The sequence below is a fragment of the Neolamprologus multifasciatus genome, chromosome 1 (assembly GCF_963576455.1).
Source record: "Neolamprologus multifasciatus chromosome 1, fNeoMul1.2, whole genome shotgun sequence".
Classification (NCBI taxonomy): domain Eukaryota; kingdom Metazoa; phylum Chordata; class Actinopteri; order Cichliformes; family Cichlidae; genus Neolamprologus; species Neolamprologus multifasciatus.
In genome coordinates this window covers 39,302,705-39,330,315 of record NC_140439.1, presented here as the reverse complement: position 1 = coordinate 39,330,315, position 27,611 = coordinate 39,302,705, and the positions used below count along the sequence as shown (strand labels likewise).

At 45.3% G+C, this 27,611-nt stretch overlaps 1 protein-coding gene and 2 long non-coding RNA genes across 4 annotated transcripts in view; all 3 read left to right on the top strand.

Moving 5' to 3' along the window:
- LOC146526306 (CD81 antigen-like) overlaps positions 1-27,611 on the top strand; it is a 33,008-nt gene that overhangs the window by 191 nt on the left and 5,206 nt on the right. For both annotated transcript variants that reach the window (XR_014873330.1, XM_085155079.1), the window contains exons 2-4: positions 11,074-11,188; positions 25,939-26,036; positions 27,415-27,489. Coding sequence is in view for 1 of the 2 variants with exons in the window: in XM_085155079.1 (XP_085011205.1) it covers positions 11,074-11,188; positions 25,939-26,036; positions 27,415-27,489 (288 nt within the window). In the remaining variant the exon portion in view is untranslated. The remainder of the gene's footprint in view (positions 1-11,073; positions 11,189-25,938; positions 26,037-27,414; positions 27,490-27,611) is intronic.
- LOC146526308 (uncharacterized) lies at positions 5-11,073 on the top strand. The gene is made up of 2 exons (XR_014873332.1): positions 5-8,592; positions 8,624-11,073. It is a non-coding gene; the product is annotated as an uncharacterized LOC146526308 (long non-coding RNA).
- LOC146526307 (uncharacterized) lies at positions 20,043-25,932 on the top strand. Its single transcript, XR_014873334.1, has 3 exons — positions 20,043-22,504; positions 22,674-23,606; positions 23,685-25,932. It is a non-coding gene; the product is annotated as an uncharacterized LOC146526307 (long non-coding RNA).

The window sequence follows — 27,611 nt, the reverse complement described above, 5'->3', positions numbered from 1 at the left end:
AGCACGAGCGCGTGTGTGTGTGTCCTAGCTGCTGGACATCGTCACGTCCCCCACCCATTTACCGCGAGGCCTGCTCCGGGACGCGCGCGCACATTGTCGGCAGCAGGGGCTCGCGGTAGGGAAATCACGGTCAGCGCGGGAGTCGTCGGGGAGTCGTGCGCGCGCTCTGCTTACGTAACCACATTGTACCTCCGAGGCAAAGTGTGGGTAGTGCGCGCCGACGTGCACAGGTGGGGACAGATCAGGTGTGTGACCGCGGGCGACGTTCACTGCTCGGTTTGTGTGGCAGGAAAAGTCAGAGCTGGAAGTTTGGTGTGCGGGCTTTGTGTGGATCACATCCTCCCGTGTGTGTGTGTGTGTGTGTGGGTAGGGTGGGTGGAGGGGTTTCCACTGGATGAGTCAAAGCTGTGTTGGGTAATGGATGGTGGAAACATTTGTGGGCAGTTTGTCATCTCCTCCTCCCCCTGCTGCTGCTTTCTTCTCTCTCTCTGTGGAAAGTCCAGGAGCGCCGAGCTGCCGTCCTGGAAAGCTGAACAAGTCAGACGATCCCTGCTTTACATCCTTGCTAAAAGTGAAAGTGAAGCAGCCTCCATAGCAAACAGAGGCTCTGCACCATTTCATGGGCGGAGTCCACACGCCACCACAGAGGAGTCTGAGCCGTCCCACCGCACGCATCCATAGACCAGCACCTGCGGGAGCGTCTCCAGAGCACGAAGCGAGTTTTTAAATCAGAAATAAATCCAGCGTCATCCTTTGGCATCATAAGGAAGGCGGGGCTCTTCCTCGGCTTCTGCCGTTTCTCGCAGGTATCAGTGATGGCCACTCCCATCTCGCTCTTTGTCAGCGAGCGGCGTTGTTGCCTTTTACCCTCAAACATCTCCTAAAACTGACCGAGGCGCTCTTAGTGTCGAACCACACGAGCAGCAGCAGGCAGGTAGCCGCTCTACAAACACAGCACCGACCTCTGAAGCAGGTTCAGCACAGCCCGGCTCTGTTTGTGTGAGCCGGGTTAACAACACCTCAATCCCACGATGGTCGTTGGTTCTTTGTGTCATCGGTCGAGCGCTGAAGGCTCTAAATCTTTATCGGCAAGAAAATCTGTGACACTAACAAAACTACAGTTAAAAGTCCAAACTTTAACCCTCCTTCACTTTTCAGCTGTCCAGTGGGCCAAGTTAGAGTGTTTGCCCGGCCAATTCTGGCCCCTGGACCTTATGTTTGACACTCCTTTGATGGCCGACCTGCAGCTGTTAGATGATGACGAACTTACTTAGAAATCAGCGACTTTATCATCACCGTCGGTCGTTGGATAAGCTGTTGTCATAGAAACAGTTTGTTTACACATCTATTTTCTTATCAGCTGTTTACGGTAAACAAACACGTTTGTGAGCGAGTGTGGAACCTGTTAACCCCGGTTACAGTGTAACAATGTTGGAATATCTAAAACCTTTTTTAAAGGCAAAAATTAGATTTTATTGTTTTAAAAAAGTCGCGTCGAGTCCTGGAAACAACACAGCTGATGATCTCCCCGTGACCCCCACGGTTTTATGTTTGTTCTCATTAAAACGCGGCGTTCAGGGGACCCTTAGTGGCCCTTTGACGAGCTTCAAGACTTTAATAAATGTCTGATAAATAAAAGAAAGTGACTGAAGCCTCCGCTGTGTGTCACACTGCTGGGTCTGCTGTATCGTTCGATTTCAGCCGCTTTAATAGAAGTCACAGGAAGTGTTGTTGCCTCTCAGGAAGCCGCAGAGTTAAAAATGTGTGAACTTTTACATGGAAGTGCTGATCAGTGTCAGTGGAGCTGAGGAAGCAGCTGCAGCTCAGCAGCCTGTGAGCTTTCCACCGCTCACACACATCTGGCGTGTCCACGCTCCAGCGCTAACAGGAAGTCTGCGCCTTTTAAAGCGTTGCTGCAATGGAAACGTCTGAAACAACGGGCTTACCCCGAAGTTCTCCGTGTGCAGTCGTCACCTCGAAGCATGACAGTGTGTGTTTGCACGCCATTTACACACACACACACACACACAAACCCCCGTTCAGCTATCTTCGTGAGGACCTACATTGACATGCTTTCCCTACCCAGAGCTCAGCGACCTTTAACAACAGTTTCCATGGAAAAGAAAACTCTGGGAGCCACAAATACTCCCTGACATCTAAAATGAAGATAACTGTTATTATTTTTACCTTCATGCTTTGTATAAACAACTGAAGTGTTTTGCTTATGAAATCCATGAAGTGCTACAGAGAAAATGTCATTTTATTTCTGGAACGAACATTTTGAACTAAACTAAAAATATAACAAACTGTGGTGAGGCGTCATCATTTATCACCTTTGGGATTTCGCAGCCTGTAGCGCAGCTTTGACCTGAATTTTAAAAACAATTGGAAAAAAGCTCTATGCTGCTAAAAATAGTATTTGCAAAATATCTGCATAAATATTTATTTTACGTGGTTAATGTGTGTGGCGGGGCGTGGTCTGCAGCGCCGCTGTAGGGGAGGCGGACGCACCTGAGCGGCATCTGCAATCACGCCTCGCCGGCTTAACGTCTGCGCTCTCTCTGCTGTTGTTGGTGTGTGTCGGGCCGTGAGCTGCAAAGCTGCAGCCGGCTGTGTGTGAAGAGTGGTCAATAAAGAAAAAAGCGTGTCACAGATCACAATAATATTCCAATTTAGAACAACAAGTTAAAAAGAAATAACAAAATTAAATTCCTTCTGTTAAATACTTAGAATTTTTTAACCACGCGGAGCCGCAGTATAAGGACTAAAGAGCCGCAGGTTGCCGACCCCTGCCCCTAACCATCAAAAATGAATGCCTCACCCTAAAGCTAACCAGAACCTAATTGTAACCCTGACAGTAAAACCACAGCCTCAAAAATGCCTTTAAATGCCTTCATATTAGTGAGGACCCGGTTGTGTGTGTCACAAGTGACTGTTGGTCCTCACCGAGATAGCTAGACAGGAACACACACACACACACAGTAAAGTCTTAGAGCTCAGTCTGAGTCGGGGTCTCTGGATTTAATGTCTCCCCCAGGAAAATGTTGGAAAATGTCATCTTTCCTGTTTTGTCCGATAAACAGTCCGTGTGTGGACGAGAAGAAGCCTGAACATATTCAACCAAGCGTGCGGCGGCTTCATTATCTTATCAGCTCCTCTAATCACCAAGCGCCATGCAGCAGCTGAACTCTAACTGTTTAAAGGGGATTTCCACGGGCTGTGAATGTAATTAGCAAGAAATGAGTAAAAACACAGGTGGTGATGATGATGATGCAGGGTCATCCTGTCTGGAGCCCGCCCCACAACAGCCCCTGATTCTGACTGAAAGGCCCGACTCGCAGGGCCACAGCCGAGCAGTCAGCTGTGCGCCAGTGATAGAGAAGAAGAAGAAGAAGCAGCTCACCTGTAAAACCCTCCTGCTGCCAACAACACGTGTTGCCTGCGCAGCGGCGTGATGGTCCTGAGGTCGACCCGCCGCTTCCTTTTGTTTGTGCGCGTGAAATAAAAGTTCTCATGCTGAGCACAAATCTGTTTGACTCGTCCTGATCAGCTGGGCAGCCTGCTGCAGCTCTTCATAGTCACCTTTGATTTGGTCTGCCACGCCCTCTTTCAAACGCGGCGGCGGCTGGCGAGCAGCTGTTAATGATTCTCACACCTTCAGACTTTCAGGTAGAAACGATCAAACCTGAATCATGTAACAGGAATCGGTGCTTCGCTGTTTCTCTTCGTGCTTGAATGAGTCTTTTTATTTGGTCTGACGTCACAGCAGCTGCTGGTTTCTCGTGAACAGTCGGTGTGGTCGGTCAGGTGACTTTGCTCGCGTGTTCGTGGATCGTGCTCGTTTAGCGGGAGCATTTTTAGGTCTCCACGTGGAAAACGGCCAAATGCTGCACAGAAATATCAGAGAGTAGCTCGCCAACGTTCAGAGTAGCACACACGCGTGAGCGCAGCCTCCTGTCCTGTCGGGCCGCGGTGTGCGGCAGGAACACTACAGTCCACGGGGAGCGAGGAGGCGTGCAGCAGATGGTCAGAGCGCCGCGTTTAAGGACACACACACGTTACCAAACTTTCACCGAGTGCCGCAGCTGCTCGTACAGTGTGTGCGCAGCACTGAGGCATACCACTCCATCATAGCGGCGCACCCTGAACTTTGACCTTCTGAGTAAAAGTGTAGCCGGAGCAGAGGAATGTGGGACCGACTGATCGGAAAAACAGGCAGGAAAATATGAGCGCATGAAGCTGGACTGAAGAGACAGCCCGGCGGGCGCTTCTGGACTCGGCCTTAGCGTTCTGTTTGCCGCCATGTTTTCAGGCGCCAGAAGCGACCTCGTTTGGATGACAGGGCGGCGTGCTGAGTTAGCACAGATACCTGCTAATTACTGCTCGATCTTCCCTCAGGTTCTTGGACGCTCTGTTCGTGCAGCTGACCTCGCAGCAGCTGGAAGTGAGCAGGACGCCATGTTGGTTAAAAAAGCGAGTGAAATCAAAGAAGTGACGTCTGAGTTTGTGTCTCAGGCAGCCGGGTCACGTTAGCATGAAGAGCGTGGAGAAGAAGCCAGCTGGGCTTTGAGTTTGAAGCTGTTTAAGACGTCCCAGTTTACTTTTCTCCCTTTTGACTAAACGTCGTCTTTAAAAGTAAAGATTATTTCTATTAATCGAACTTTAAACGGTTAAACAGTTAAACTCTGGGTTTAATCGTGACTCGATTAATCATCAGTTTCTGGTTTTAAGGCGGCGAGGAACAAACGTGTGAAATAAGCCGAGCTGAGAACATCTGGATCATCGCTGAAACGAAAACAATAAAAACAGTCGAACCAAAGTAACGCCGTGACTTGCTGCGTCAAACAGGATGTGGGGGTGGGGGTAGTTTGGAAAGGAGCCGCATGTCCCGACCCCCACCCTTCCTCCAACCCACCCCCAGCATGCCCGACATTCTGCCTCGCGCTTGTGCGGCGGGCAGAAATAGACAGCGGTGGGAGGGAAACTCGAGCTGAAGTGCGAGGACTCGGGCGGAGCAGCCGTGTTTTCTCTGCCTGTGAACTACGAGCTGAGCAGCAGCTACGATGGAGCTGCTGTTCCAGCTATCCTGAAGCCGCGGCGTGGTACGAAACGCACGTGGATGCTTTCAGTGACAAGATTTCTTCTTCTTGTGCAGCTTTCCAGCTGCCCCGTCAGGTCCCGGCATTCCCCTGAAATAGGAGAGCACCCGCCATGACGCCACAAACCAAATCCCGGCTTCCTTAAATATCCTGATACCTGCCGTGCTTCCTTTGTGTCTGGTCACAGCAGTCTGGCACATCTGCTCACATCTGCTTTTCCACAGTCTAATAAACTGGTGCCTGTGTGGCTGGAGCTGGTCTGGGAGTCTGTTCTTTGTTGCCATCACACATGTGCATAACAGTAATGATGATGATGACGAAGGCTTCATTAAATGTTAATGACATGAAAACAAAGCTTTTATAAAGTGTTATAGGTGCATAAAATCTAAAGCCAGGTCCTTTTAGTCCATTGGTAGCTGGTTGCTAGGTAACATGGCATCATATCTGATATAGATCCTTCAGAGGTCTGAGGTGTACCTGTGTGCCAGGTGTGCTTGAACTGAACCGAGGTTTGGGGCTTTATCACAGAGCTGGGCGATATGTTTTCTTCATTTCAGGCGATAACGATATATATCATGATATTAGCCAAATAACGATATTTGTAAGATTTAAATGTGCCGTTGCTCACAAGTGAAATGTGAAATAATCAGCAGCTTGTTTTGATTTAAATATTTATTTCCCATAATAAGTTCAACAGGGTAGATGTACTTAAGGAACATGAGACTTTTTCAGATAAATAAAGGCAAATATTGCAAACTACACAAAAGGCAGCCGCTAAAGCGTTTACGTTTCAAAACAGAACAAACGAAACTACTAAATTGTCAATTCCACTTAGAAACAAAATATTAATTCTAAAAATAAATCTTAGTTTGTTTTACAGAAGAACAAAATTGACTAACTTTTGTCAATATCAAATAAACTGAGAACTAAAAGGAAATTCTCGATCTCTCCTTGTTGTATAGCTGAGCTTTTCAAACAGTTTAACTGTTACTTTAGTCTGACAGAAGCCGAATGACGAATTAGCGCTTCCAGTCAGAGACTGAGCATGAACCGCTTTATTGTGTTTCCAGACTTGCTTTCGGCACATTTACAGTGGCTACTCTGTTTTTGTCAGACTTGAAACAGCAGAAATACCGTCACACTACAGAACTTCTGTGGCTCTTCCGTTCAACAATCTCTCCGGCGTTGGAACCATCATCGGTTTTCTCTTCGGTAACCTTCGCTCACGCTCTCGGTTGATTTTTCTCTAGTCGGCACTCATTTCCTCCATTACCCGGCGACACGGCGGCTGGCTGCTTCCCAAACAAATACACATGTGCGGCTTGGCACTTGTGCTGTACGTAACAAGTCACGTGACGTGACGCTGCGGCTGTGATTGGTTCGGCGCTGCGCTAGTTAATTTGGATTGGCTGTTCTTCTTCTTTTTTTTTAAGAGGACGAGCGGTGAGGTCTATCGCAATAGTTTAATTTTTCTATCGAGAAAAAGTTATTTTGCGATACACTTCGTTATTGTTCCATCGCCCAGCTCTAGGTTATCATAGAGCTGCGTCAACACAGGAAGTGACCAGAGAAAGTCGATGATGTCGGAAAAAATGGAAGCAAAGTGGGCGGGTCCTAAGATTAACTTCACACTACTTCGAGGTGAATGAGCCCCGCCCCTCCCTGAGCCTGGTTCTGCTGCAGGTTTCTTCCCGCTCTCGCTCAAACGGGACGTCTGCCCGCCGGGTTTCTCAGACTGGAATCGTCTTCACCGACGAGCTCGAGTCCCGCCTGACTTCCTGTGAAATCGTCGTCATTAACGCCTTTAATTGTTTTTGGACAACAAAGAGCATCGTGATCCTCGGGCAGCAGCTGTGAGTCACGTTGGGTTTGATTAAACTGTGATGGGATTGGTCAAACACAGGCAGCAACTTCGTAATCCCAGCAGGCCAACTGGCCAGAGCACCAAACCAGTAACAGTTCGCCAGTCGCTGCCTTTTATTGTCCTTCAGCGCTGACGGCGTTTGACATTTCAGAAAAGCTACGAATCAGTTTCTGCACAAGTTTCAGGAAACGAATAAAGAAGCAAACAAATGTTGATAAGTGCTGTCCAGAAAGACCTCGCCACAGTGGGGCTTCCCACAGTGGGGCTTGTTCACTGATACTGGAGCAGCCCGGAGCAGGTGGGTGGAGTCTGGGTGGCGTAACTCGGCGCTGGAATAAGTGAACATCATCGTGCAAACCTGAGCCTTTCCAGCCCGTCAGGAGTCTCCCAGCACATTTCACCACATGTGATTCCTGCAGTGCATATTCGGGTGTTGTTGAATTATGCAGCTAAAATAATGAAGATGTTCTTCTTCTTTGCAACAACGTGGAGCAAGTATGCACGAGGAGAAGCCGCGATTGTGGCGCTGCAGCTGCTGCGAAGGCCTGTTTGTGTGAACGAGCGAGTTTAAGGCGAGCACTTTAACCCACAGACCGGTCAGCAGTGATAACATCAACGATATCGCCTCATAAACACAAATTAAAATGTAAATGAATAACCGTCGGTCATTCCCACATTCATCCAGGTCAGCCTGGAGGAGCTGCTGCAGGTAAGAGCTCAGAGTCCGGCTGTGGTTGTGATCACGTAGGTGTCGCCTGAGTCCTTCTGTCATTTATGTGACACATCTGGTTCAGCTCAGTGATACTGAGACCTCCTGCATCACTTAGTGATATTACTGTAGTGACCTGCGATGTAAAGCACCTGAACGTGACTGTTGTCGTGCTTTGATGCTGTATAAATAAAGTTGAACTGAATGTAGAGTCAGACACGCAGCCTCCCTGCGTTCAACGGTAACCTGCAGGCCGATAAAGGCTGAGCTGGGTCTGTCTCGGTGCGTCTCTGCGCCAGACCCACCGTGATCTGCTCAGAGTCCAGATCTGCTCGTTTCAGAACAGGAAGAATCTGTTTAAGCAAACTTTGATCTTTGGAAGGAAGTCCGACTTGGATCATTTATTTATCATGAAGTACGGTTGAGTCAGTCAGCTAACATTTTATCACGAAGTGTGTTTCCTGGCAGAGCTCCTGCAGTGTCTGCACAATGGGACCAACAGGAAGTGGAATGTCTCAGCAGGACTGGCTGAAATTATATATTTTATAAAAGCCTCCAATCTGCTATTAGAATAATGTTTTTTTCTCTAAAGAACTGTGTAGCGTGATAAAGAGAGAGGAGAAGGCGGCTCAGTGAGGCCTGAGCTTGTTTCTGAAACAGGAAAGAGTTTCTTCTGCTGATGAGACTCAGACTCCAAAAAGAAAACGACTTACTGAGCTGTGACTTCTGCAATCTTTTTGATTTTAGTGCTTGTTGAGCATCGAGCTGCAAATCTCGACCTTCAACCTTTCCTGAAATGAATGTGATCCAAATATCGGCCACAGCTCATCATCCCAGCAAAGCAAGACGGGAATAAAAGAGCTTGAGGGGCTCAAAGAGTTGGGAGTTCGTCTTGTAAGCGGAAGGTTGCTGGTTCGAGGGTTCGGGATGGATGTGGTCTAATAGCTGCAGTCAGAGGACGAGCTCTGCGTCAGCTGGTGGAGGAATCCTCACAGCGTTGATTCAAACGGCTACAACGAGGAAATCAATCAGCGACCAATACGGACGCATTAAACATCCGCAGACGCGTCGCTTCACAGTAACGTGTCAGGATTACGCCGCTTCCCTCCATTCACGTCCCCGTCGACCTGAAAGTGACGAAGCTCGGTGCCGTCACAGTGGGAGGTGTCCACGTCTCACCGCCACACTCCACTCGGCGTGCTCCCTTTGAGCCGCATCCAGCTCGTTGAGACTCCATCATCATGCATTTAGCTCACGTTCAGCACGATGATCGCTGGAACTCCCCGTCGCCTCGCCACGAGTATAAAGCTGCGTTTGTACTTTTAAATGACAAAGGTAGTAAACACCTTAAAAGGTTACCTGGCAACAAGAGGCGGGACTGTTGGTCAAACTAATGACTGCAGGAGTCAGAATGAAAGACGTCCTGAGCGCAGTCCGAGTCCTCGGTGCTCTCCCGGCGCTGCTCGCTGATAAATGTTCAATTTGTGAAAATCTGCTGCGCTTCAAAAGGGGCGGGGCTTATGACACAGTTTACCTGGACACATGGACTCAAAGCCTGACTGGAGTAAAAATGCTTTGTGTAAACGTGCCAAGAATCTGTTCCTCCAATCAGGAGTTAGATCATCAGTTTGACAGGTGTGCGTTATGTCAGCCTCACGGGGACGCGCGACGATCTCGTCTGAAGACGTGAACATGGCTGCTGAAGGGAGGCGTGGTCCCCGTGGCGTGGCGTGGTCGCCGTCGGGCTCTGTTGGTTTATTCTGGTCGAGGCTGCGTAACCGACTCAAACGCGGTGACTTGACTCGTGCTTTTCTTCGATCCAGAGGCCGCGTCCTGAGCAGAGCAGGACTTTCTGGATCCTGTTCAGTCGGAAACCTGGATCCTGTTCTCGGTTTGTCTTTACCTGATCTCTGTCTGGCGTCTGTGGCGGACATGTTTTTGTTTTCTCCCTCACTTCCTGGATAAGTGATGGGGTCAGACTTGCAGAAGTGATGGTTTTTGTAACCTAGCAACAAGCACTTGTGACACCGCGATGAGGATGCGGTGGGCGCGTCCAGTGACTCTCATCAATACGCGTAACTTTTTCCACACTCGGAGCGTCTGCTGTCTTTGCAGACGTCACACCGACAGTTTCCACTGAACAGTAAATGAGTCAAACAGCTGCTCGCCATCTAAACACGTCTGCATGTGAACGCTCTGCACAGTTTCACTCCCGTGTCGTGAAAGATGAGGACATGTCACCATCAGAAAAGGAACAGCAGCGGAAAAATGAAGTGACGAATCCGACCGCCGTCTCCCACCTGATTTTAAACAAACTTCAGTCAGGTTTCTGACCCCGTAATGACGGCGTGCTCGCACCCTCAGACCACCCTCGCTCACTTCTGATGCTGACCCGTTATGTAAACTGGTCTTGTTGGTGGGGTTGCTGCTGTCGGGGGTAAAGAGTTAAGAGCTCCTCAGGAAACCGCTCTGAGAGGCTGTTCGGCCTCCCTGAGTCATGCTCCAAGTGCGTGTGTCGTGGTGTTGATCTGGTTGCTAGGCAGCAGCATGCTGTAGAGCTGGAATGGACCTCGATAATGGAGGAGGAGGAGGAGGAGGAGGAGGAAGATGGGGGTTGTTTTGGTTTCAGTGAAGCTTGAGTTTAAAATGGAGATGATGAGCGTCATTTTTCTTTGGTCTTATTGTCCTCGTTTAGATGCGTTTATAGAAATCAGACCAACAGGACTTTTGATCTTTTTTGATGATTTTGGAGATTACATCAGCCCAACATGCTGTCATGGATACAGGAGGGAAAGCAGTCATTGAACTTTCCTCCTCACTCTGACTTTACTCTGACGGTGCTTCAGTCGTCTTCGTCTGTGTGTTTGATTTGAAGTGGAAACGTGTGTTTTGCCGGCTTGTTGTTATCAGGCGCTCACAGAGATTTCCTCTGACTGGGGGAACCATGTGACCATAAGATCATGTGACTGGGGGAACGTGTCGCTTCAGATCGGTTGCAGATGTTTCTCAGACCGATGGTGGAGTGTACACCAGAATCTCAAAGCTGAATGAAGATGTGTTCAACTTTTCTCTCATTTGAGCCTCATATCTACAGTCTGTGTTTTACCTGCAACAGGTGGTGGTAAGTCACGCCCCCTAAGTAGACTACTGTGATTTTACACCCCTGAAAGAATTAGTTGGAGTATAAGTGGATCCTGAGAACTTTTAGTGCTTCACCTGCAGTCAGACAGGAAGTGAAACCGTTACTTTCCACCAGACTCTGTTTTATTTAATCTCACCGAACGTAAACTCGTTGCTCTTCCACCTTGATTTGTGCAGCTGTGTGACTTTGGTGTTTCAGTGTGGATGCATACAAACAGCTTTCATGTGGATGACTACATGTGCCGTGTTCTGCGTTGCAGCTCACCGGAGGTGTAATCCTGGGAGTGGCCCTGTGGTTGAGACACGACCCCAAGATCTCCACCCTGCTGGGTCTCGAATATGATGGAAACCACGCCCCCAGCACCTTCTACATCAGTACGTACTCATCTGTGTCTGCTTCATGTCACGTGTGCTCACCACGTCATGCTCCTGTCTGTTTATGAACCTTTTATTTATCCAGGTAACATCTCAAAAAGGTCGAAACGGTTAAAAACAAATGCAGCGAACTTTCCTGCCGTCAGTCATTGTTAGATTGTTAGATATGAAAGCAGAAGGATTCATTTAGTGCTACAATCATATGTATGTGAAACATTAGCTCGGTGCAGGTGTGATTCGCACCGATCTGAACCAGGATGCACCTGGTTGTGTAGCATGCAGCTAGACATTGGAGCTGAAAAACATCCCATGTGAACTACAGATGCTAGCTAGCAGCTAGCCTTGAGATGAAGGATAATTCTCACATTTTTGGTTCGCTTGGAGTTCACGGGACTCGAGCCAGAGTTCAACTACAGGCGTGAAAACGTCCTCGTGTTTAGCAGCTCAGTAACTTCCAGTCAAAATCGGCCTGTTCGTGCAGTGACCTCACAGCAGCCATATTATTGGTCACATGATGTCATTGAAAAGGCTCCAACAGCACAAACACGGTCCAGGTGAAGCTAGCAAACAGCTAGCAGCTACAGCCACCTGTCCGTCAAAGAGGCCACGCCCCTAATAATGCAAACTTTAGTACAATTTAAACAGGTGAGTTATAGAAGCAGGTGTCATGAGGAAGGAAATGATCCACAGAGACCAAACATGTTTATGGGGACTGACTCACTGCTGCCCCTGCTGGTTAGGACTGTCCTCTGTGAGCACCTGCTCACCTGGTCAGTTTTACTGAGCTCATGATTAAATAAATTAGTGAGTGAAGCCTTCATGTTCCTAACACTTAGTTTATACCTATTTATTAGACACTAGCATAGTTTAACGTTGTTATTTTAACATGAATAATGAATCAATCGTGCATCTGCCTCAGACTGAAGTAGTTCCACTTATCAGGGCATAAATAGTTGATGTGGATCTATCAGAGGAAACACATCAGCTCGCTGCGATGAAAGCTCACCGTCGTCGCTCTTATTAAAGCTGAAATCGAATGGGATTAAAACGCCGTCCAACAGATGTTCTGAAGAACGAACAGATGAGGTTGTAGCGTGGTAGGAGGGGCCTGGGTTTGAACGCCGGTGGGGTCCCGCTGTGTCGAGTTCTCCATGTGCTTCCAAAGATTCCTGGATCAACTCCAGTGGTTCTTTCTTGGACCAAGAACCAACAAAGGAACCTGACCAGAACTTTAAATCCTCCCGACACACGACTAAAACATCCTCGTCCTCCAAATGTTCGGCTTCTTTAATTGCAGTCGTGGATTTTCTCCGACTGAAATCATGAGCGGCGGCTCTGAGCGGCCACCACGCCTTGTAGACGAGAGAGAGGCTGCTGCAGGGCAGCAAAGCCGCTCGGGCTCGACGCGCTGCAGCGCGAGGATGATGGTATCGTGTCGGGCGTCAGCCGGGAACGGGCTCAGGAAACGCTGGACAGTTTGAGGATGGAAAAAGTTGATATGATGAATGTTATTTCCTGCTGAGTCCCACAGATTCAGGGTTTGGCGTGCCCGATCTGTGAAGCCAGAGCATGTCGATCCCGCCTGCAGCTGCTGCAGTGATGGAGGGGGGGGGGTTCTTGGCCCACTGCAGGCCTCTTTGTACCAATCAATCATGGTTTGAATACCACAGGGAGAGGCAGAGTGTTGCTGCTCACCATGATGTGCATCACTTTATGGACACGGCTTTCCGTTCTCTAATAGCTGCAGGAAAATGCTCACGCAGCGAAAGCCAGACTGGTTTTTGAACATCCCAGTGAGTCCAGTGCAGAGAGGCGGGGCCATTCGTGCCGTGCAGTTCTGTCACAAACACACAGTATGGAAGCTCCTGTTGGTGGAGCATTCAGAGCCCACTTCTTAATCATGTCCTCATGTCTGATGAACTGAGCAAAGTGGCTAAACAACAAGGTATGCTACATGACCTAATGGATGAAATAAAACAACTAAAAAACCTCATAAAGGACAAGGACAAGAAAATAGACGACTTGGAACGGCGAATCGAGGACCTTGAACAATACACAAGAATGGATGATTTAGTCATAAGTGGACTGGAGACGCAACACCGAACCTACGCCGGAGTAACAGCTGGGGGAGGTAAAGACGGTGAAGATGCCCCGGTAGAGGAGCTGCAAACGCTTGAACAGCAAGTGATAAAATTCCTTCAAACGAAGAATGTAAGTATTCAGAGCCATCATATTGCAGCATGCCACACGCTCCCCAGGAAAGACAGTAAAACAAAGCCATCAATTATTCTTCGGTTTGTGAGTCGCAAAACAAAGATTGAGTTACTGAAACAGGGTAAGAAGCTTAAAGGGACTGGTGTGTATTTAAATGAACATTTAACGAAAAAGACTGCTGAAATTGCAAGACAGGCACGCAGCCTGAGAAAACAAAATAAGATACAAGCGACATGGACGAGGAACTGCAAAGTAATGATAAGACTAAATGGCAATCCCAAAGAAGCGAAAGTTGTGATGATAAGAGAACTCAAAGACTTAGAGCAATATAAATAATCAGGAATCTGCTCTGGAATCTATTGGAAAAGTGACAATTGGATAATGAACAATGGGTATGGAAAGTGTTTCTGGCCTTACGGCTCATAAAACAACAACAAAAACAAAAACACATAAATGACAAGTTTGGACACAGATTATAGGTTTCCATTCAGAGATATTGAAGAGGAAGAATTTGATTATGAAAAGGACTGTCAAGGTGGTTATTTTGCCACACACGCTGAGAAAACGAACTTCAAAACGTTTAACTATGCAGAGCACAACATGCATGACCCTGAAAGTAGCATTGACCCAGATACCCACTTCTACAATAACACCAATAATACTTGTGAGTACTATACGGATGACCAATTCAATATGAATATTAAAATGGCAAATGCATTGTCGGTCATACATTTCAATAGTAGAAGCCTGTATAAAAAATTTTCTAAAATTACAGAATGTTTAAGTAAGTTAAAAAAGTTTAATATAATTGCAATATCAGAAACATGGCTCGATAATGAGAAAGTTAGTGAAATGGGACTGGAAGGATACGAATTATTTACAATGAACAGGGTGAATAAAAAAGGAGGCGGTGTTGCCTTATATGTAGATAAAGTTTTGAAATGTAGTCTGATTGAATGTATGTCAAGCACCATAGATAACGTATTGGAATGTGTTACTATTGAAATCCATGTTGAAAAAGCTAACAATATAATTATAAGTTGCATCTATAGGACACCAGGTTCATGCCTTGAGACATTCAATGAAAAACTTGCTGCTATGTTTAGCAACCTAAATGATAAAAAAGTGCAAATAATTTGTGGTGATTTTAATATAGATTTGCTAAACCCAAATGGACATCAGAAAACAACAGATTTCATCAGTGCAATGTATAGTAACTCCCTTTTCCCTGTAATTATAAAACCAAGTAGAATAACAATTGATACAGCTACATTGATAGATAATATATTCACAAATAAAATTGACCATGAAATAGTACTTCTTATAACTGATACAAGCGATCATCTTCCTGTTTTTGCAATTTTTCAAAATTATTTTGGGATTAAAACTAAACAAAAGAATCAAATATTTGATATGATACGACTTAGAACAACAGGAGCCATTGCTGCCCTCCAGGTGGACTTAAAGGAACACAATTGGACTGAGGTTTTTGCAAATGAAGATTCAAATAGTGCATATGATGCATTCTTATCAACTGTAATTTCACTATATGAAAAACATTGTCCTTTAATGAAAATCACTAGAAAGCATCACAGATCAAATAAGCCATGGATCACAAAGGGGATAGAAGATGCATGTAAAAAGAAAAATAATCTATATAAGAGATTCATAAAACAGAGGACAAAAGATGCTGAAATAAAGTACAAGTTATATAAAAATAGATTAGTAAATATTATAAGAACAAGTAAGAAAGAATATTACCACAAATTATTGGAGCAAAGTAGAAGTAACACACAAGAAACATGGAGGATATTAAATAGTATAATCAAAAAGGGCTCAAAAAATAAGAATTATCCAGATTATTTTAAAAAAGGTAAAGATATTGTGCTTGATAAAACTAAAGACATTGCAAATTAATTTAATGATTTCTTTGTAAATGTTGGCTTTAATTTAGCAAAAGAAATTCCAGAGTCAAGAAATAATAACGACCTAAATAAACATATTACTCAGAATGTGTCCTCCATGTTTATTGGTGCTGTAACTCATAGAGAAATAATTAACATTGTGAAGACATTTAAAAATAAAAAGTCCACTGACTGTTTTGGTATTGACATGATATTAGTTAAAAGTATTATAGAATATATAGTGCAACCTTTCGCATACATTTGTAATCTGTCCTTTCAAACTGGTGTGTTTCCCTCACAAATGAAAATAGCAAAAGTTATTCCAATCCATAAAAACGGAGAGAGAAGTCAGTTTACCAATTATAGGCCAATATCACTGCTCCCACAGTTCTCAAAAAATTTAGAAAAGTTATTTGTTAATAGACTTGATAAATATATTGAGAAGCATAATCTCCTAAGTGATAACCAATATGGCTTTAGAGTGAAAAGGTCCACTTCGATGGCAGTGATGGAACTTGTAGAAGGGATATCTAATGCTATAGATAATAAGGAATATACTGTTGGTGTTTTTATAGACTTAAAAAAGGCGTTTGATACGATTGATCATTCTATATTAATGAATAAACTAGAGAGATATGGCATAAGAGGGTTAGCATACAAGTGGATGAAAAGTTACCTGGATGACAGATATCAATATGTCGAATTCAATAATGTAAAATCTAAGCAGTTGAAGGTAACTTGTGGTGTTCCTCAGGGCTCTGTGCTGGGCCCTAAATTATTTATATTATACATAAATGACATATGTAGCATTTCCAAACTGTTAAAATGTGTATTGTTTGCTGATGATACCACTCTGTATTGCTCAGGTAAAAACCTAGAACAGCTTCTGACTACAGCGGAAAAGGAGTTAAATATATTAAAAAACTGGTTTGATGTAAATAAGTTATCATTAAATATAAAGAAAACAAAATTGATTATTTTTGGCACTAGACAAATGAAAAATGTATCTAAAATCAGGGTTAATGGAATTGAAATTGAAAGAGTGTACGAAAATAAATTTCTTGGAGTGATAATTGATGATAAGCTGAGTTGGAAGTCTCATATAAACCATGTGAAAACAAAAATGTCAAAAACCATTGCTATTCTCTATAAAAGCATGTCCTGAACAAAAAATCATTATACACACTCTATTGTACTCTGTTGCTTCCATATATGACTTACTGTCTGGAGATATGGGGTAATGCATATAAAACGAACACTCTTCCTATTTTCAAGTTGCAAAAAAGAGCTATAAGAATTATAAACCAATCAAACTATATAGAACCAACTAACATTTTGTTTATTAATCCGAATACCCTGAAATTTTATGATTTAGTTGAATATAAAATGGCACAGATAATGTATAAAGCACAAAATAGCTTGCTTTGCCCCAGTACTCAGAAGCTGTTCAAAGTCAGAGAGAGTCGATATGACTTAAGGGGAACAGATTTCTTTAAAAAAAACAAGATAAGGACAAATATAAAGCAGAGATGTGTTTCTGTTAGAGGAGTTAACCTGTGGAATAGTTATGACAGTGATTTAAAAAGGTGTAGTTCATTTTCCTTGTTTAAAAATATGTTTAAAAATAGAGTATTAGAAAAATATATATATCAAGAATGAAAAGAGCAAAAAAAAAAAAAACAAAAACAAAAAACAGAAAACCTCTTGATTCTTTTGCTTTGATGTAGTTACTTACTAAGGTGGTGGTGTTTTTTCTTGTTTGTTTGTTTGTTTGTTTTGTTTTTGCTTTGTTTGCCTTCTCTCACCCCAACCGGTCGCAGCAGATGGCCGCCCCTCCCTGAGCCGGGTTCTGCCGGAGGTTTCTTCCTGTTAAAAGGGAGTTTTTCCTTCCCACTGTCGCCAAAGTGCTGCTCATAGGGGGTCATATGATTGTTGGGCTTTTCTCTGTATCTATGAAGCGCCTTGAGGCGACATTTGTTGTGATTTGGCGCTATATAAATGAAATTGAATTGAATTGAATTTTATTATTTGCTTCGAGCCCTGTGTACAGGAGCTGCATGCTAAAAGATCTTTTGTTAAAAGGGTTGGCGTAATAAGCAAATGCTTCAGCCAATACCTTTTGATTAGCCTTGTCTCATGCTTTCTTGCTTTGTGGTAAATCTTTGTTCTGTCTTCACTGAGATATTTGAATGCTAATCAATAAACATATCAATCAAAAAAAAAAAAAAAAAAAAAAAAAAAAAAAGCTGCTTCAGCTTCCTCTGCAAGCTGCTTTGCAACCCAACAGCTCCTCCTTTTCATTGTAACTCAGTCAGTGTGGTCATCCAGAGGAGGGGGCCAGGTGTGTGCTGGTATCATGGCAGGTCCTGGGGCCGTGCTGCCGTCTGACAGAACCATCAGAGGACGACACGAATAGGTTTTGTAACGCCGCCATGTTGCAACTCGGGTGGAGCGTGGGATTCGCAGCATGAATGCAGTCGTCATGTGACACAGTCAGGAGGAAGTGAAGCTGAACGCTCTCAACTTCTCGTGGTATTCGTGACTTGTAGGTCAGAGGCTGTTTTGAGAGCTCAGCCCGCCGCGCCCAAACCAACAGCTACTTGTGATCAGCGCTGATGGAGCGCACACAGGCCGTCACGTGACCCCGTTTAAAAACGGCCGTGACCCGAGTCGTTCCCCCGTCTGTGAGTCATCTGCAGGGAGAGATGAAAGCTGGCGTTACAGGAAAAGCAGAACTGGTGCGATTTAGCAAAAGAAAAGTGAGGAAGAGTCTCGCAGGGAAAATAAAGGCGTGGCTGTTTGGATGGCGCCGTCAGGCTGCGGTTGTTAAAGGGGAAAAGCTGCGCTCATTAGAGAGGATCCACTCAGGGACTTTCTCTGCAGCGGCCTCGATGATTGCACCCTCACATTATATAAAGCCTCCCTCTCATTCCCGAGGAGGGGAGGAAAAAACACTGTCGGGATAGGAAAAAATTCCTCACTCGCTCCTCCTCCTCGTGGCCCCACCCCTCCTCCCCCCTCCTCTGTGAGAGTCTCCTTTGCTCGCTCCTGCTTTCCGTCCCCATCTGGTTGTGTTTAGCGTTCAACTCAACTTATTTTTCCGCGGCTCCATCGCCATCTTTCCCCCTACATCTGTTTCTCTGCTTTCTCCCGGCGCTCACAGACACAGTGACCCTCCTCTCGCCGTTCTACACGATTAAACACACGCACACACTTTAAACTGTGTTCTGAAGCAGCGACAGACGCCTGAATAGTCGCCGTGAAATGTCTAAAAATGAATTCTGGAGAAACGAATGTTGCTCAGACACGATTTCTCACTTCCTCCACTGCCGTGCTGCAGATTTCTCAGTGATTGAGGAGTCAGGGGTTTGGTTTCCTGCAGGTTGCATAATCTTTTATTGCACAGTTAGTAAGAATTTTATCTGACCTCACAAATGCTTTTTTAAAAATCAGACTTACTGGAAAGAATAGAGAAGTGTAACCTGATGAGTCAGACGTACATTCATCTTGTGAAACTTGCACTGGATCGTCCCAACAGCTCTGCTGTCTTTGTCACAAAGTGGAACGTTGAGAACTTTATTTTGAAATGACTTCCTGTCATGTACTTCCTGTTCCAATGGTAGATGTTCCAATTAAACAGAAAGTTTCTGATGGTGTTTTTTCTACTCTTGGATCTGAATGATGTCACAGAACCGGGATAGAAGCCACACCCTTTTTTCTTTGTGAGTTGTAGCCAATTAAAAGAAAGTTGTCTCAAAGAGGGAGGAGCTAAAATGGCGTGTTGCGGAGGATGAGCTGAGGCCCAGTGTCAGAGGATTATTTTGAATATTTCAAACTGTTAATCATGCAAAGCTGCTCTGTAAGATCAGAATAATTCCTCTTTGCATAAGTCGTCTTTGAGAGCTCAGCTGCTGCTGATGGAAAGTTAGCATGGCGCTCGCTCTGAGCTCTGGAGCGAGGCGTTAATGGCGCTGTGACGCACGTGTAGAAGAATGGTATGAATATGCTAAGAGTAAGCTACTTACCTACTTACTCTTGGTTCATCTGCAAGGCCCGTGTATGATGTAATAATCATTGTAATAAGTCAGTGTGAGTGAATGCTGTCAGCGGCAGAGGCTCGCATCCATCAGATAATCAGTCTTCATTTATTCACCAGCTCGTGGCGAACGTTCGGTCAGGGACGGCTGAAAGTTTGGTCTGAACTTCTCTTTTTTTTTTTTTTTTTTTTTTTTTTTTTTTCTTTTTTTTGCCTGTCCCGTTTGGCTCTTTTGCCATCAGAATTATTGTCTAAAGGCGAAGAAAGATGCCCAACGGTTTTTCTTTACCAAATTGACCATCCCAGCTTTGCCGTAATGGTCCATTTGATTCACCTTTTATTCTTTATTTTATTTTCACTTGCTGAATACGGGACAGATTTGACTGGGGGAAAGAAAAGGGAGAAAGAAAGAGGGAAAGAAAGACAGTTGAGAAGAGGGACGGGGGAGAAGGGCAAAAAAACAAAAACCAACAGAATAAGCAGAAGAAAAAAAATAAATAAATAAAAAAATAAATACATATATCGATCACCTGGATCACCTGTTGAGAAAGAAAAAAAAGAAAACAAGCAGAAGAAAACGAGAGTAATACAATAAACCACATCACAATGATATATGGGAATATGACAGTAACTACTAAATATTAAACATTATTGTGCAGCACGTAAGATCGACAGCACAGTGTGCATTGAGGTAGGAGCCAAAAAGGGTGTAGTTTGTGTGTGTGATCACCCGTGGTCTGAACTTCTCTCTCACGGACTCCATCGAGCTCTGAAGCTCTCGCAGATCTTCACACTTCGTTTGTCATTCAGCACAAACGTCCTCGGTCTCTGCGACTCTTACAAGACACTGATGTGGAAGATAAAAGCCCTCTGTGAGTACTGCAGTCTCAGAAACCAGGCGTGTACACGATGACCTGTCGACAGGTGACTCTGACGTACTCTGATTACATCCTGTGGAAACAGATGCCTGATGACAGTCGGATCGTTTGTTTGTATCGAAAGTTTTAAATTACGACTCGGAACCAAATATTCTCCTTTATCTTAAACATAACATTTCATATTTGCAGTAAACTTTATGAATTTAATAATGCTGGACGTGCAGGGCGGGGCCTAGTTGAGCTGTACCAGGTAAATGTGGAGCGCATTTGCTGAAATGCACTTTTTTCACAGTAAAAGCCTCTAAACCCTCTTTTTAAATCTGCAGTAAATGTCTGAGGACACTGAGGCTTCAGGAAGTTTCGTGCTCTCAGATCACTTGACTCCACTTGACTCAGTTTCCTGTTCAGCAGCAGGTCACTCACACAGCGACACCTCCAGCACCCAGAGGAGTAAACTGAGCCCCCGGTTTCACGTTGACTCCCACAAGAGTTGAAATGACACTGACGTGTCAGGAAGTCCCAAAGAGTCCCGACCCTCGCCCACATTCACAGGAGGGACCAAAATGGAGCAGTAAATATTCCACTACGTGGGGGATTCATTCACTGGAAAACTCCCCTGACAACAGCTGAGTCACATCCACTAACTTTGCTCTGTAGTTTTATTTTTAGTGCCTTTCTGGGTTTGTGCTCAAAGGTACAAACATGGTGCATCATGAACTGGGAATAAAGAAATGAAACCACCACCCGGTTAGTCATGTGACTGTGTCATACGTAGGTTCCTATCAGAGAGCATCCAACCTTTCCAGCTGGATCTGCAGGAGCCTCGTCGCTCTGATGCAGAAACCTCCAGATCAAACATTCCCGGGAACGCACATCAAGACGTGCAGATTTATTTATGGAGACTCGCTGATGCCCACGCGTCACGTCATCGCTGTTTAAAAATGTTTGTCATTTCTGTTCTTAGGAATACAGAAGTTTTCTTAAATGACACGAAATCAAATATTACATCAGAAATTCCCCTTTTGGTTTTTTGTTCGACTTCCTTTTCCAACCAAAGAAACCGCGTCTGCTTATCACAGCTGTTTGTGTCATTTTGGTTTCACTGAGTGAGTGGAGGCGCTTCCTGTAGCTGGTTAACGCAGGCACAGGTTTTAAAATGGCGTCGACTGTCATGGACTCTTGAAGACTGGCTTCAGTAACCGTTGACGCTCTGCTGAGGCTGCTTGAGTGAGCGAGGGCGCTCTCTGCAGATACCCCGAGAAAAACGCACAAACCGCTCTAATGGTCACCAAAGCACGACTTTATTGATGCACGCTGAGGTTTCACAATTTGTCATTGAGGCCGTCTTTATGGGGGAAAGGGTTCAGGCAGGAAGCGTGGGCACCGCCACGTCTGCGTTTTAGCATCAACCTTGAAGTTCCACCTTAAAGTTCCACCTTAAAGGTCTTTATCGCTTGTTCCATTGTGGCGTTTCCTCCCGAGGCTGGACTACTGTATCAACAATAACTGTAATAAAAGGAAAAAGTAACAGGAAGCAGCAGAAGGGAAGGTTTCCACCGTACGAGGAACAATCCCCTGATGACCTCACACATGGGTAAAATATTTGGAGGTCGGGTTATAAAGGCTGGATCGTCAGAGGGAAATTCCGAGGTTATTTTCAGCAGCGAGCGGAGAAACAAACGGACGATGGTGGAAGCGGCGACTCTGTGCTCATCAGAAAAGACAAATGATAATAAATCTAACCCACAGAGAGCCGGGTGGAGGCAGATCTCCACCCACCACCACCAAGTCCTGCTCACAGGGGAGAAGCCGGTCGTGGCGCTGTAATCAAACTGAGGCAGAGCAGAGCTACTGACAGGCAGTGACTGTGAGGGTGACGTCTGTGGACTCACAACAGTACCGTCTGTTTTCTGGACGGTTGAGTCAAAATTGTTGGAGCAGACGAAGTAAAGGTTTCCAGGAGGAGAGGAACCCATCAGTCTGAAAGTTGAACCACGGTTACATTTTTAACTGGATGAAGGAACGAAACAAATGTAAAGGAACCAAAGTCCTGAAGCTCCAGAAGGACAACATCCTGAGACAGAGTCCAGAGTCCACAGGCTGTTCTGGTTCTGGACCAGGGCTGCCACAAACGATTCGTCGACTAATCAGATGATGCATCCATTAGACATGAAACAGCTGATTACAGCCAGCATTGAAGTGTTTCAGTGTATGCTAACTAAAAATAAAGAGCAGATGATAGTTTATCAAACTTTTAATTAAATGTCCAGATTGTCTCGGTGGAGTTTAATAAACTCAGCCGTCGGTCGTGCCCAAATTCATGGGCTGCATCCTCCCGAGGACCCGGCCTTCACGGTCTACGTGGGCCGGGTCCTCAGAAGGTCGGGTAGGCCGGAAGTAAACGGCTGTGAACTGGGATGGTTCACAGCCGCGTCACCGTTGTCTCGGTGGAGTTGAATAAACTTGTCCGTCTGCTCCTTGCGGTCTAAAATATAACAGGACACTGGAGGAAACTCTCGACCGTCTCACACTTTTCTGTTTGACGTTTATTCAGCTGTGTGAAAACCACCCGGGGGATTAATAAAGTTTTATTTAATCTAATAACTTTAATCTCAGCCAAACCGATTTACTCAGGAACAAATAAAATACTAAAAAAAGCCAAACAATAACATTTTTAGGTTGTCTAAGTGACTTATATATGTTTAACCTGAGTAGCAAAACTCCGCGGTGATCTGAAAACGATTTGCCGGGAGTTTGCCGTTCTCGGCGGCTTCAGTGACCCTCGAGCTCCCGGCTAGCTATCGAGCTGGTGGGTAGCAGACGTCTCCGAAAACGTCGGTGATGTCTTGATAAACCGAGCAGATATTTGAGGTTTACACAGCTACTTTCTCGCCTGAAAATAAGTTAAATGTTTATTTTGTGACCCAGAAAGAATAATAAGAGTAATATTAAAACTAAGTAGCTGCCACCATTGTTGGAAACGGGAATTGGCTGGGCCGCGCTATGAATCCTGGGATATGTTGGGCCACGAAGGTTTTACACCAGCATCCTTCAAATCTGGGGAAAAGGATTTGGAGGAGTCTTTGAATTTGGACAGTCTTCGTCGTGTCCTGTAATCAGCCTACAAATGCGCCCTCTGGAGGATGCGGCTCCTGAATTTGGACACAGCTATGATGCCGGAGGTTGCTTCTTCTTCTTCTTCGGGGTTTAACGGCAGCTGGCATCCTTGTACATGCAGTGCTGCCATCTTCTGTTTCAGTCCGTTATTACACTCTTAAATCCTGCTACTTATTCCTGCATCTTTCAGGATCTTACAAAGCTTCAAACGACGCGTCGACTATTAAATCAGTCGTCGACGATTTTGATAGTCGACGTAATCGTGACTAGTTGACTAATCGTGACAGCCCTAGTTCTCACCATCAGTCTAACCTTCACACACACTCCAGCCACTTTATTAGGAACAGCCCTATTCTGGACATGGTTTGGTTATGAAACACAGACCAGAAAACTGATACTATGCAAATTATGCAGGAAACCGGCCCCACCACAGACTCAAACACTGCAAACCACCTGCGCAAGAATCACATGACAGAGTGTGCAGAGAGTTTGTGGATGAGAAGCAAAAAGAGTCGTCAGGAGCTCAAAATAAACCTCAGACTCAAACGTTAGAACAGGCTTTTCCCCGCAGCACGCCGTGTCATAAATACTCACAAAGAAAACGGCGCCGTTACAACTTATATCTAAAAATGTATCGTTTCGAGTGTCAAAACACTCGACTCCAGCTACACGACGCGCAGCTGGAAACACTTCACGCCAGTCGAGCTGCCCGAGATTCACAGAATTTACAGAAAATGCATTATTGTGTGATTCATATCGTTATCGGGATGAGAAATGTCTCTCGGGATATGAGAGTTTGGTCGTATCGCACAGGCCTAGTGTCGGGTTTGGCTTTCACTCTGACCAGCCATCAGTCATTCCCGTGGGATTAGAGACCGCCGTCCCTCTTTGGCGGGCTCCACGTCCTTCTGTTGGTCCAGGTTCTGGTTCTGCTCAGTGGCTCAACAACCACCTCTCCACCTGCTGCAGCTCGCAGAGGTGGTGGAGTCTGTCCGAGACGGCCGAATGACGCCGAGAATAGCGGCGATCTGATTGGCGAGGAAGGAGTGGAGCTGAGAGCGAGCGGCCTGTACAGATGCAGTTTTATATGTTTTCTCCAGACAAATAAAAATGAGAAACCACGAATTCTTCCTGCGGACGTTCGTCTGTGACATCTGAGAAGATCTCGGCACAAAGCCGAGGATCTCACATTCCATCAGCTCCTCTTCCTGCGGAGCAGCGGGCTGAAGCAGAGAGGCTGTAATGGAAGCAAAGCCATAAGAGGATTAAATAAGGAGAGACAGGAAGAGACATTTAAGTAAATGCACGGTTGAGAGCATAAATCTGAATGAGAGAATGCATTACGCAGAGAGGACGCACTGATGGCCGAGCGCCAGGAGAGCGAGGGATGAAGAGCGGCAAACCGCCGGGAGGAGTTTGACACCGGAGAGCCGTAATGGAGGAGATGGAGGGAGCACTTGCCAAGATATCAATTTATAAATTACCCGTAGTTTTGTGGCTCCAGGGGGGGGAGGGGGTAGAGCAGCAGTTAGTGGTCCAATAATTCAATAATGTGTGAGCCGACAAGCAGGAAGGAGGGCGGGATGAACGCCTCCCAAATAAAAGCATCCGAGTTGAGCGTGCGTGTTATTTTAATAAATTACATTTTACAATACATTTTTGTTTTTTATTATTTATCTTTGATGTCATTAACTGTAAGGTGGGTCTCCATCTTCTACGTACAGTCTGTGGGTTCCACAGCTGTTGAGAATAAACATGAATGTAGTTCTTTAGGCTTTTATTGTGAAAAGCAGCATTTGTGTTGTGTCACTGTAAACGTTGTGCGTGTTTATAAAGGCGAGCTGTTGCCGCGGCCGTCATCTTGAACTTTGCTGTCACTGATCTATCGGCCTCTTGCTGTCGCCCGTGATGGCGACACCGCCGTCCCCGCTGCGGCGGTCTCGCTCAGTGTTTGATTACATTTGCCGGGACGACAATTTGGAATCTGTTTGGGTTCGACTTCCTGTTTGTGTCTGAAGCTGCTCCGAGGGTCTGTCGTCTCTTCTTCTTCTTTGTGTTTGTTCTGAGCTGAATGGTGTCAAACGTATTTGTTGGCCTTAAAGCGTGAACGTGAGAATCTGCAGGAAATGAGTGATGGCGGCAGATTTGTGCGTCTCCAGAGTTTTCCAGTGAAATTGCTCCTGTGAGCTGGGATCCTGCTGTTGTTTAGTACGAGCTTTAACATGTTGGTTCTAACATGCAGACTTTCTCTGACGCTGTAAAAACTTTCACTGATGACAGACACACTCACAGACTGCAGCACGTTCACGCGTTTGTTCCCATCGTCTTCCGTCTTTACCAGGAATTCTCTGGAAGCTTTGGGAAAAATCTGTCTGGTGCCCCGATGATGGATCCGTGTTACATTACAGAGCTGCAGCTTTGTGTTAGAAACCGAGAAAAGTGTGAACATAACAGGAACATGACTCACCACCCTGGCATGAAAACAAAAGTGCGCCACCTGCTGTCCGCCACGCGTCACTACACCTGTTATAAAATGTTGTGAGTCTGTGGTCCTGCATGACTTCCACCCCTCTCCTAACGACCGTCCGTCTGTGTTTCCAGGTGTCCACATTCTGATCGCGGTCGGCGCGGTGATGATGGTGGTCGGCTTCCTCGGCTGTTACGGCGCCATCCAGGAGTCGCAGTGCCTGCTGGGAACTGTGAGTCACACTGAAGCGTCCCTGTGGACGTTCACACCTGCTAATCGTTTTAATATTTCTATGTGTGAGACGGTGCACGAATAATGACGTGAAAAGATGCCTCGCACCAGGTCCCGACTCCATCTGCAGGCCCACACAGCAGGAAATAAACTGTAAGATATCAGGATGCTCAAGCATCCAGGCAAATCCCAAACAGTTGGATCTGTTCATCTGGACATATTCAGAGAAAAAACGCTGCGTCCTGATGAACAGAATCAACGTTTTGGGAAACTGTAAGATCCAAAAACATAAGCAAGAGAAACGTAAACCCACCCACATCCCCACTGAACCTCACAGTATGTCATCAGTGCTGAGCTGACCTGAGGTGGACTCACACCTGAAACCGCAGAGGGCGCCCGCACCCTCACGGCCGCACACAGATCTGTTAATTTATTAATTTTAATTAATTTCATTAACGAAAAAATTGAGGGTAATTTAAGATTCATTAAACAAAAGTATTCTGAGCACGGTCGTAGTGGTCCAAAGGTTGAGATCCAATCAAAGCCTAATTACTAAACCAAACCAAATCGCTTTGCCAATTTCTTTCAGTCATTATATAAAAATTCTGATACATGCGAGGATGACAATACACTGTCTGATTTCTTAGGAAAGATCATTTTAAAAACACTGCTGGAATCAGCAGCAAAAGAGATGAACTGATTCAGGAACATTACAGATACGGGTAAAGTTAATATTGGGGATGGATACAGGAGAAAATATCTCACGAACATTCAAGTCAAAGTGGTTTTAAATGGCCAAACGAAGTATTTAGGAATTCAAATCCTTCACTTATTCTCAGACCCACTCACACATCCTGGTCGTGTCCAAACATTAGCTCAGTTTGGAATAAAGCTCTCACTACAGTTTCCCAGCAACCGTTAACAAAGGACCAACAGTTAGTGAGTCTTACCAACAGCAAAACAAAGTCTCGCTTGCTTACAGCAGCACTAAAGTGTATCACCATTAAATCATGACCTTCATGTAATATGTGGATTGATGAAGTAAGAGAGATCAGATGGAGGAATAACATCTGCTCTGTGGATGCAGAGGATTGTTCAGCCCACACGTGCTGTTAATCCAGCAGAGGTTCACTTTTTACTGCTGCTAAGATCGTCACATCTTATTTAATATTATGTGAAGTTTTTTTAACGTTGCCTGTGTTTGTTCAACTTGTGAACATTGACAAGTGTAAGTTGCAAGGTTGTAAATTCTAATAAAAATTGAGTTAAAAGTTATAATAAACGCAGCAGCTGCACGGTTACCTGCACGTTTCTCTGAGTCGGAGCTCAGGTAGAAGGATGCTCGTGCTCACCTGCTGTGTTTCTGGCCCGTCCTGCAGTTCTTCGCCTGCCTCGTCATCCTGTTCGCCTGTGAGGTTGCAGCTGGAATCTGGGGCTACATGAACAGGGACACGGTGAGTGTGCACACTGACACAGCAGGTTAAATGGGCCATCCCAAAGTGATCAGGAAGCGTGTGGTCCTGGTTGACACCTGGATTAAACATGCTTCATATAATCAGCAGCCACAGACTGTACT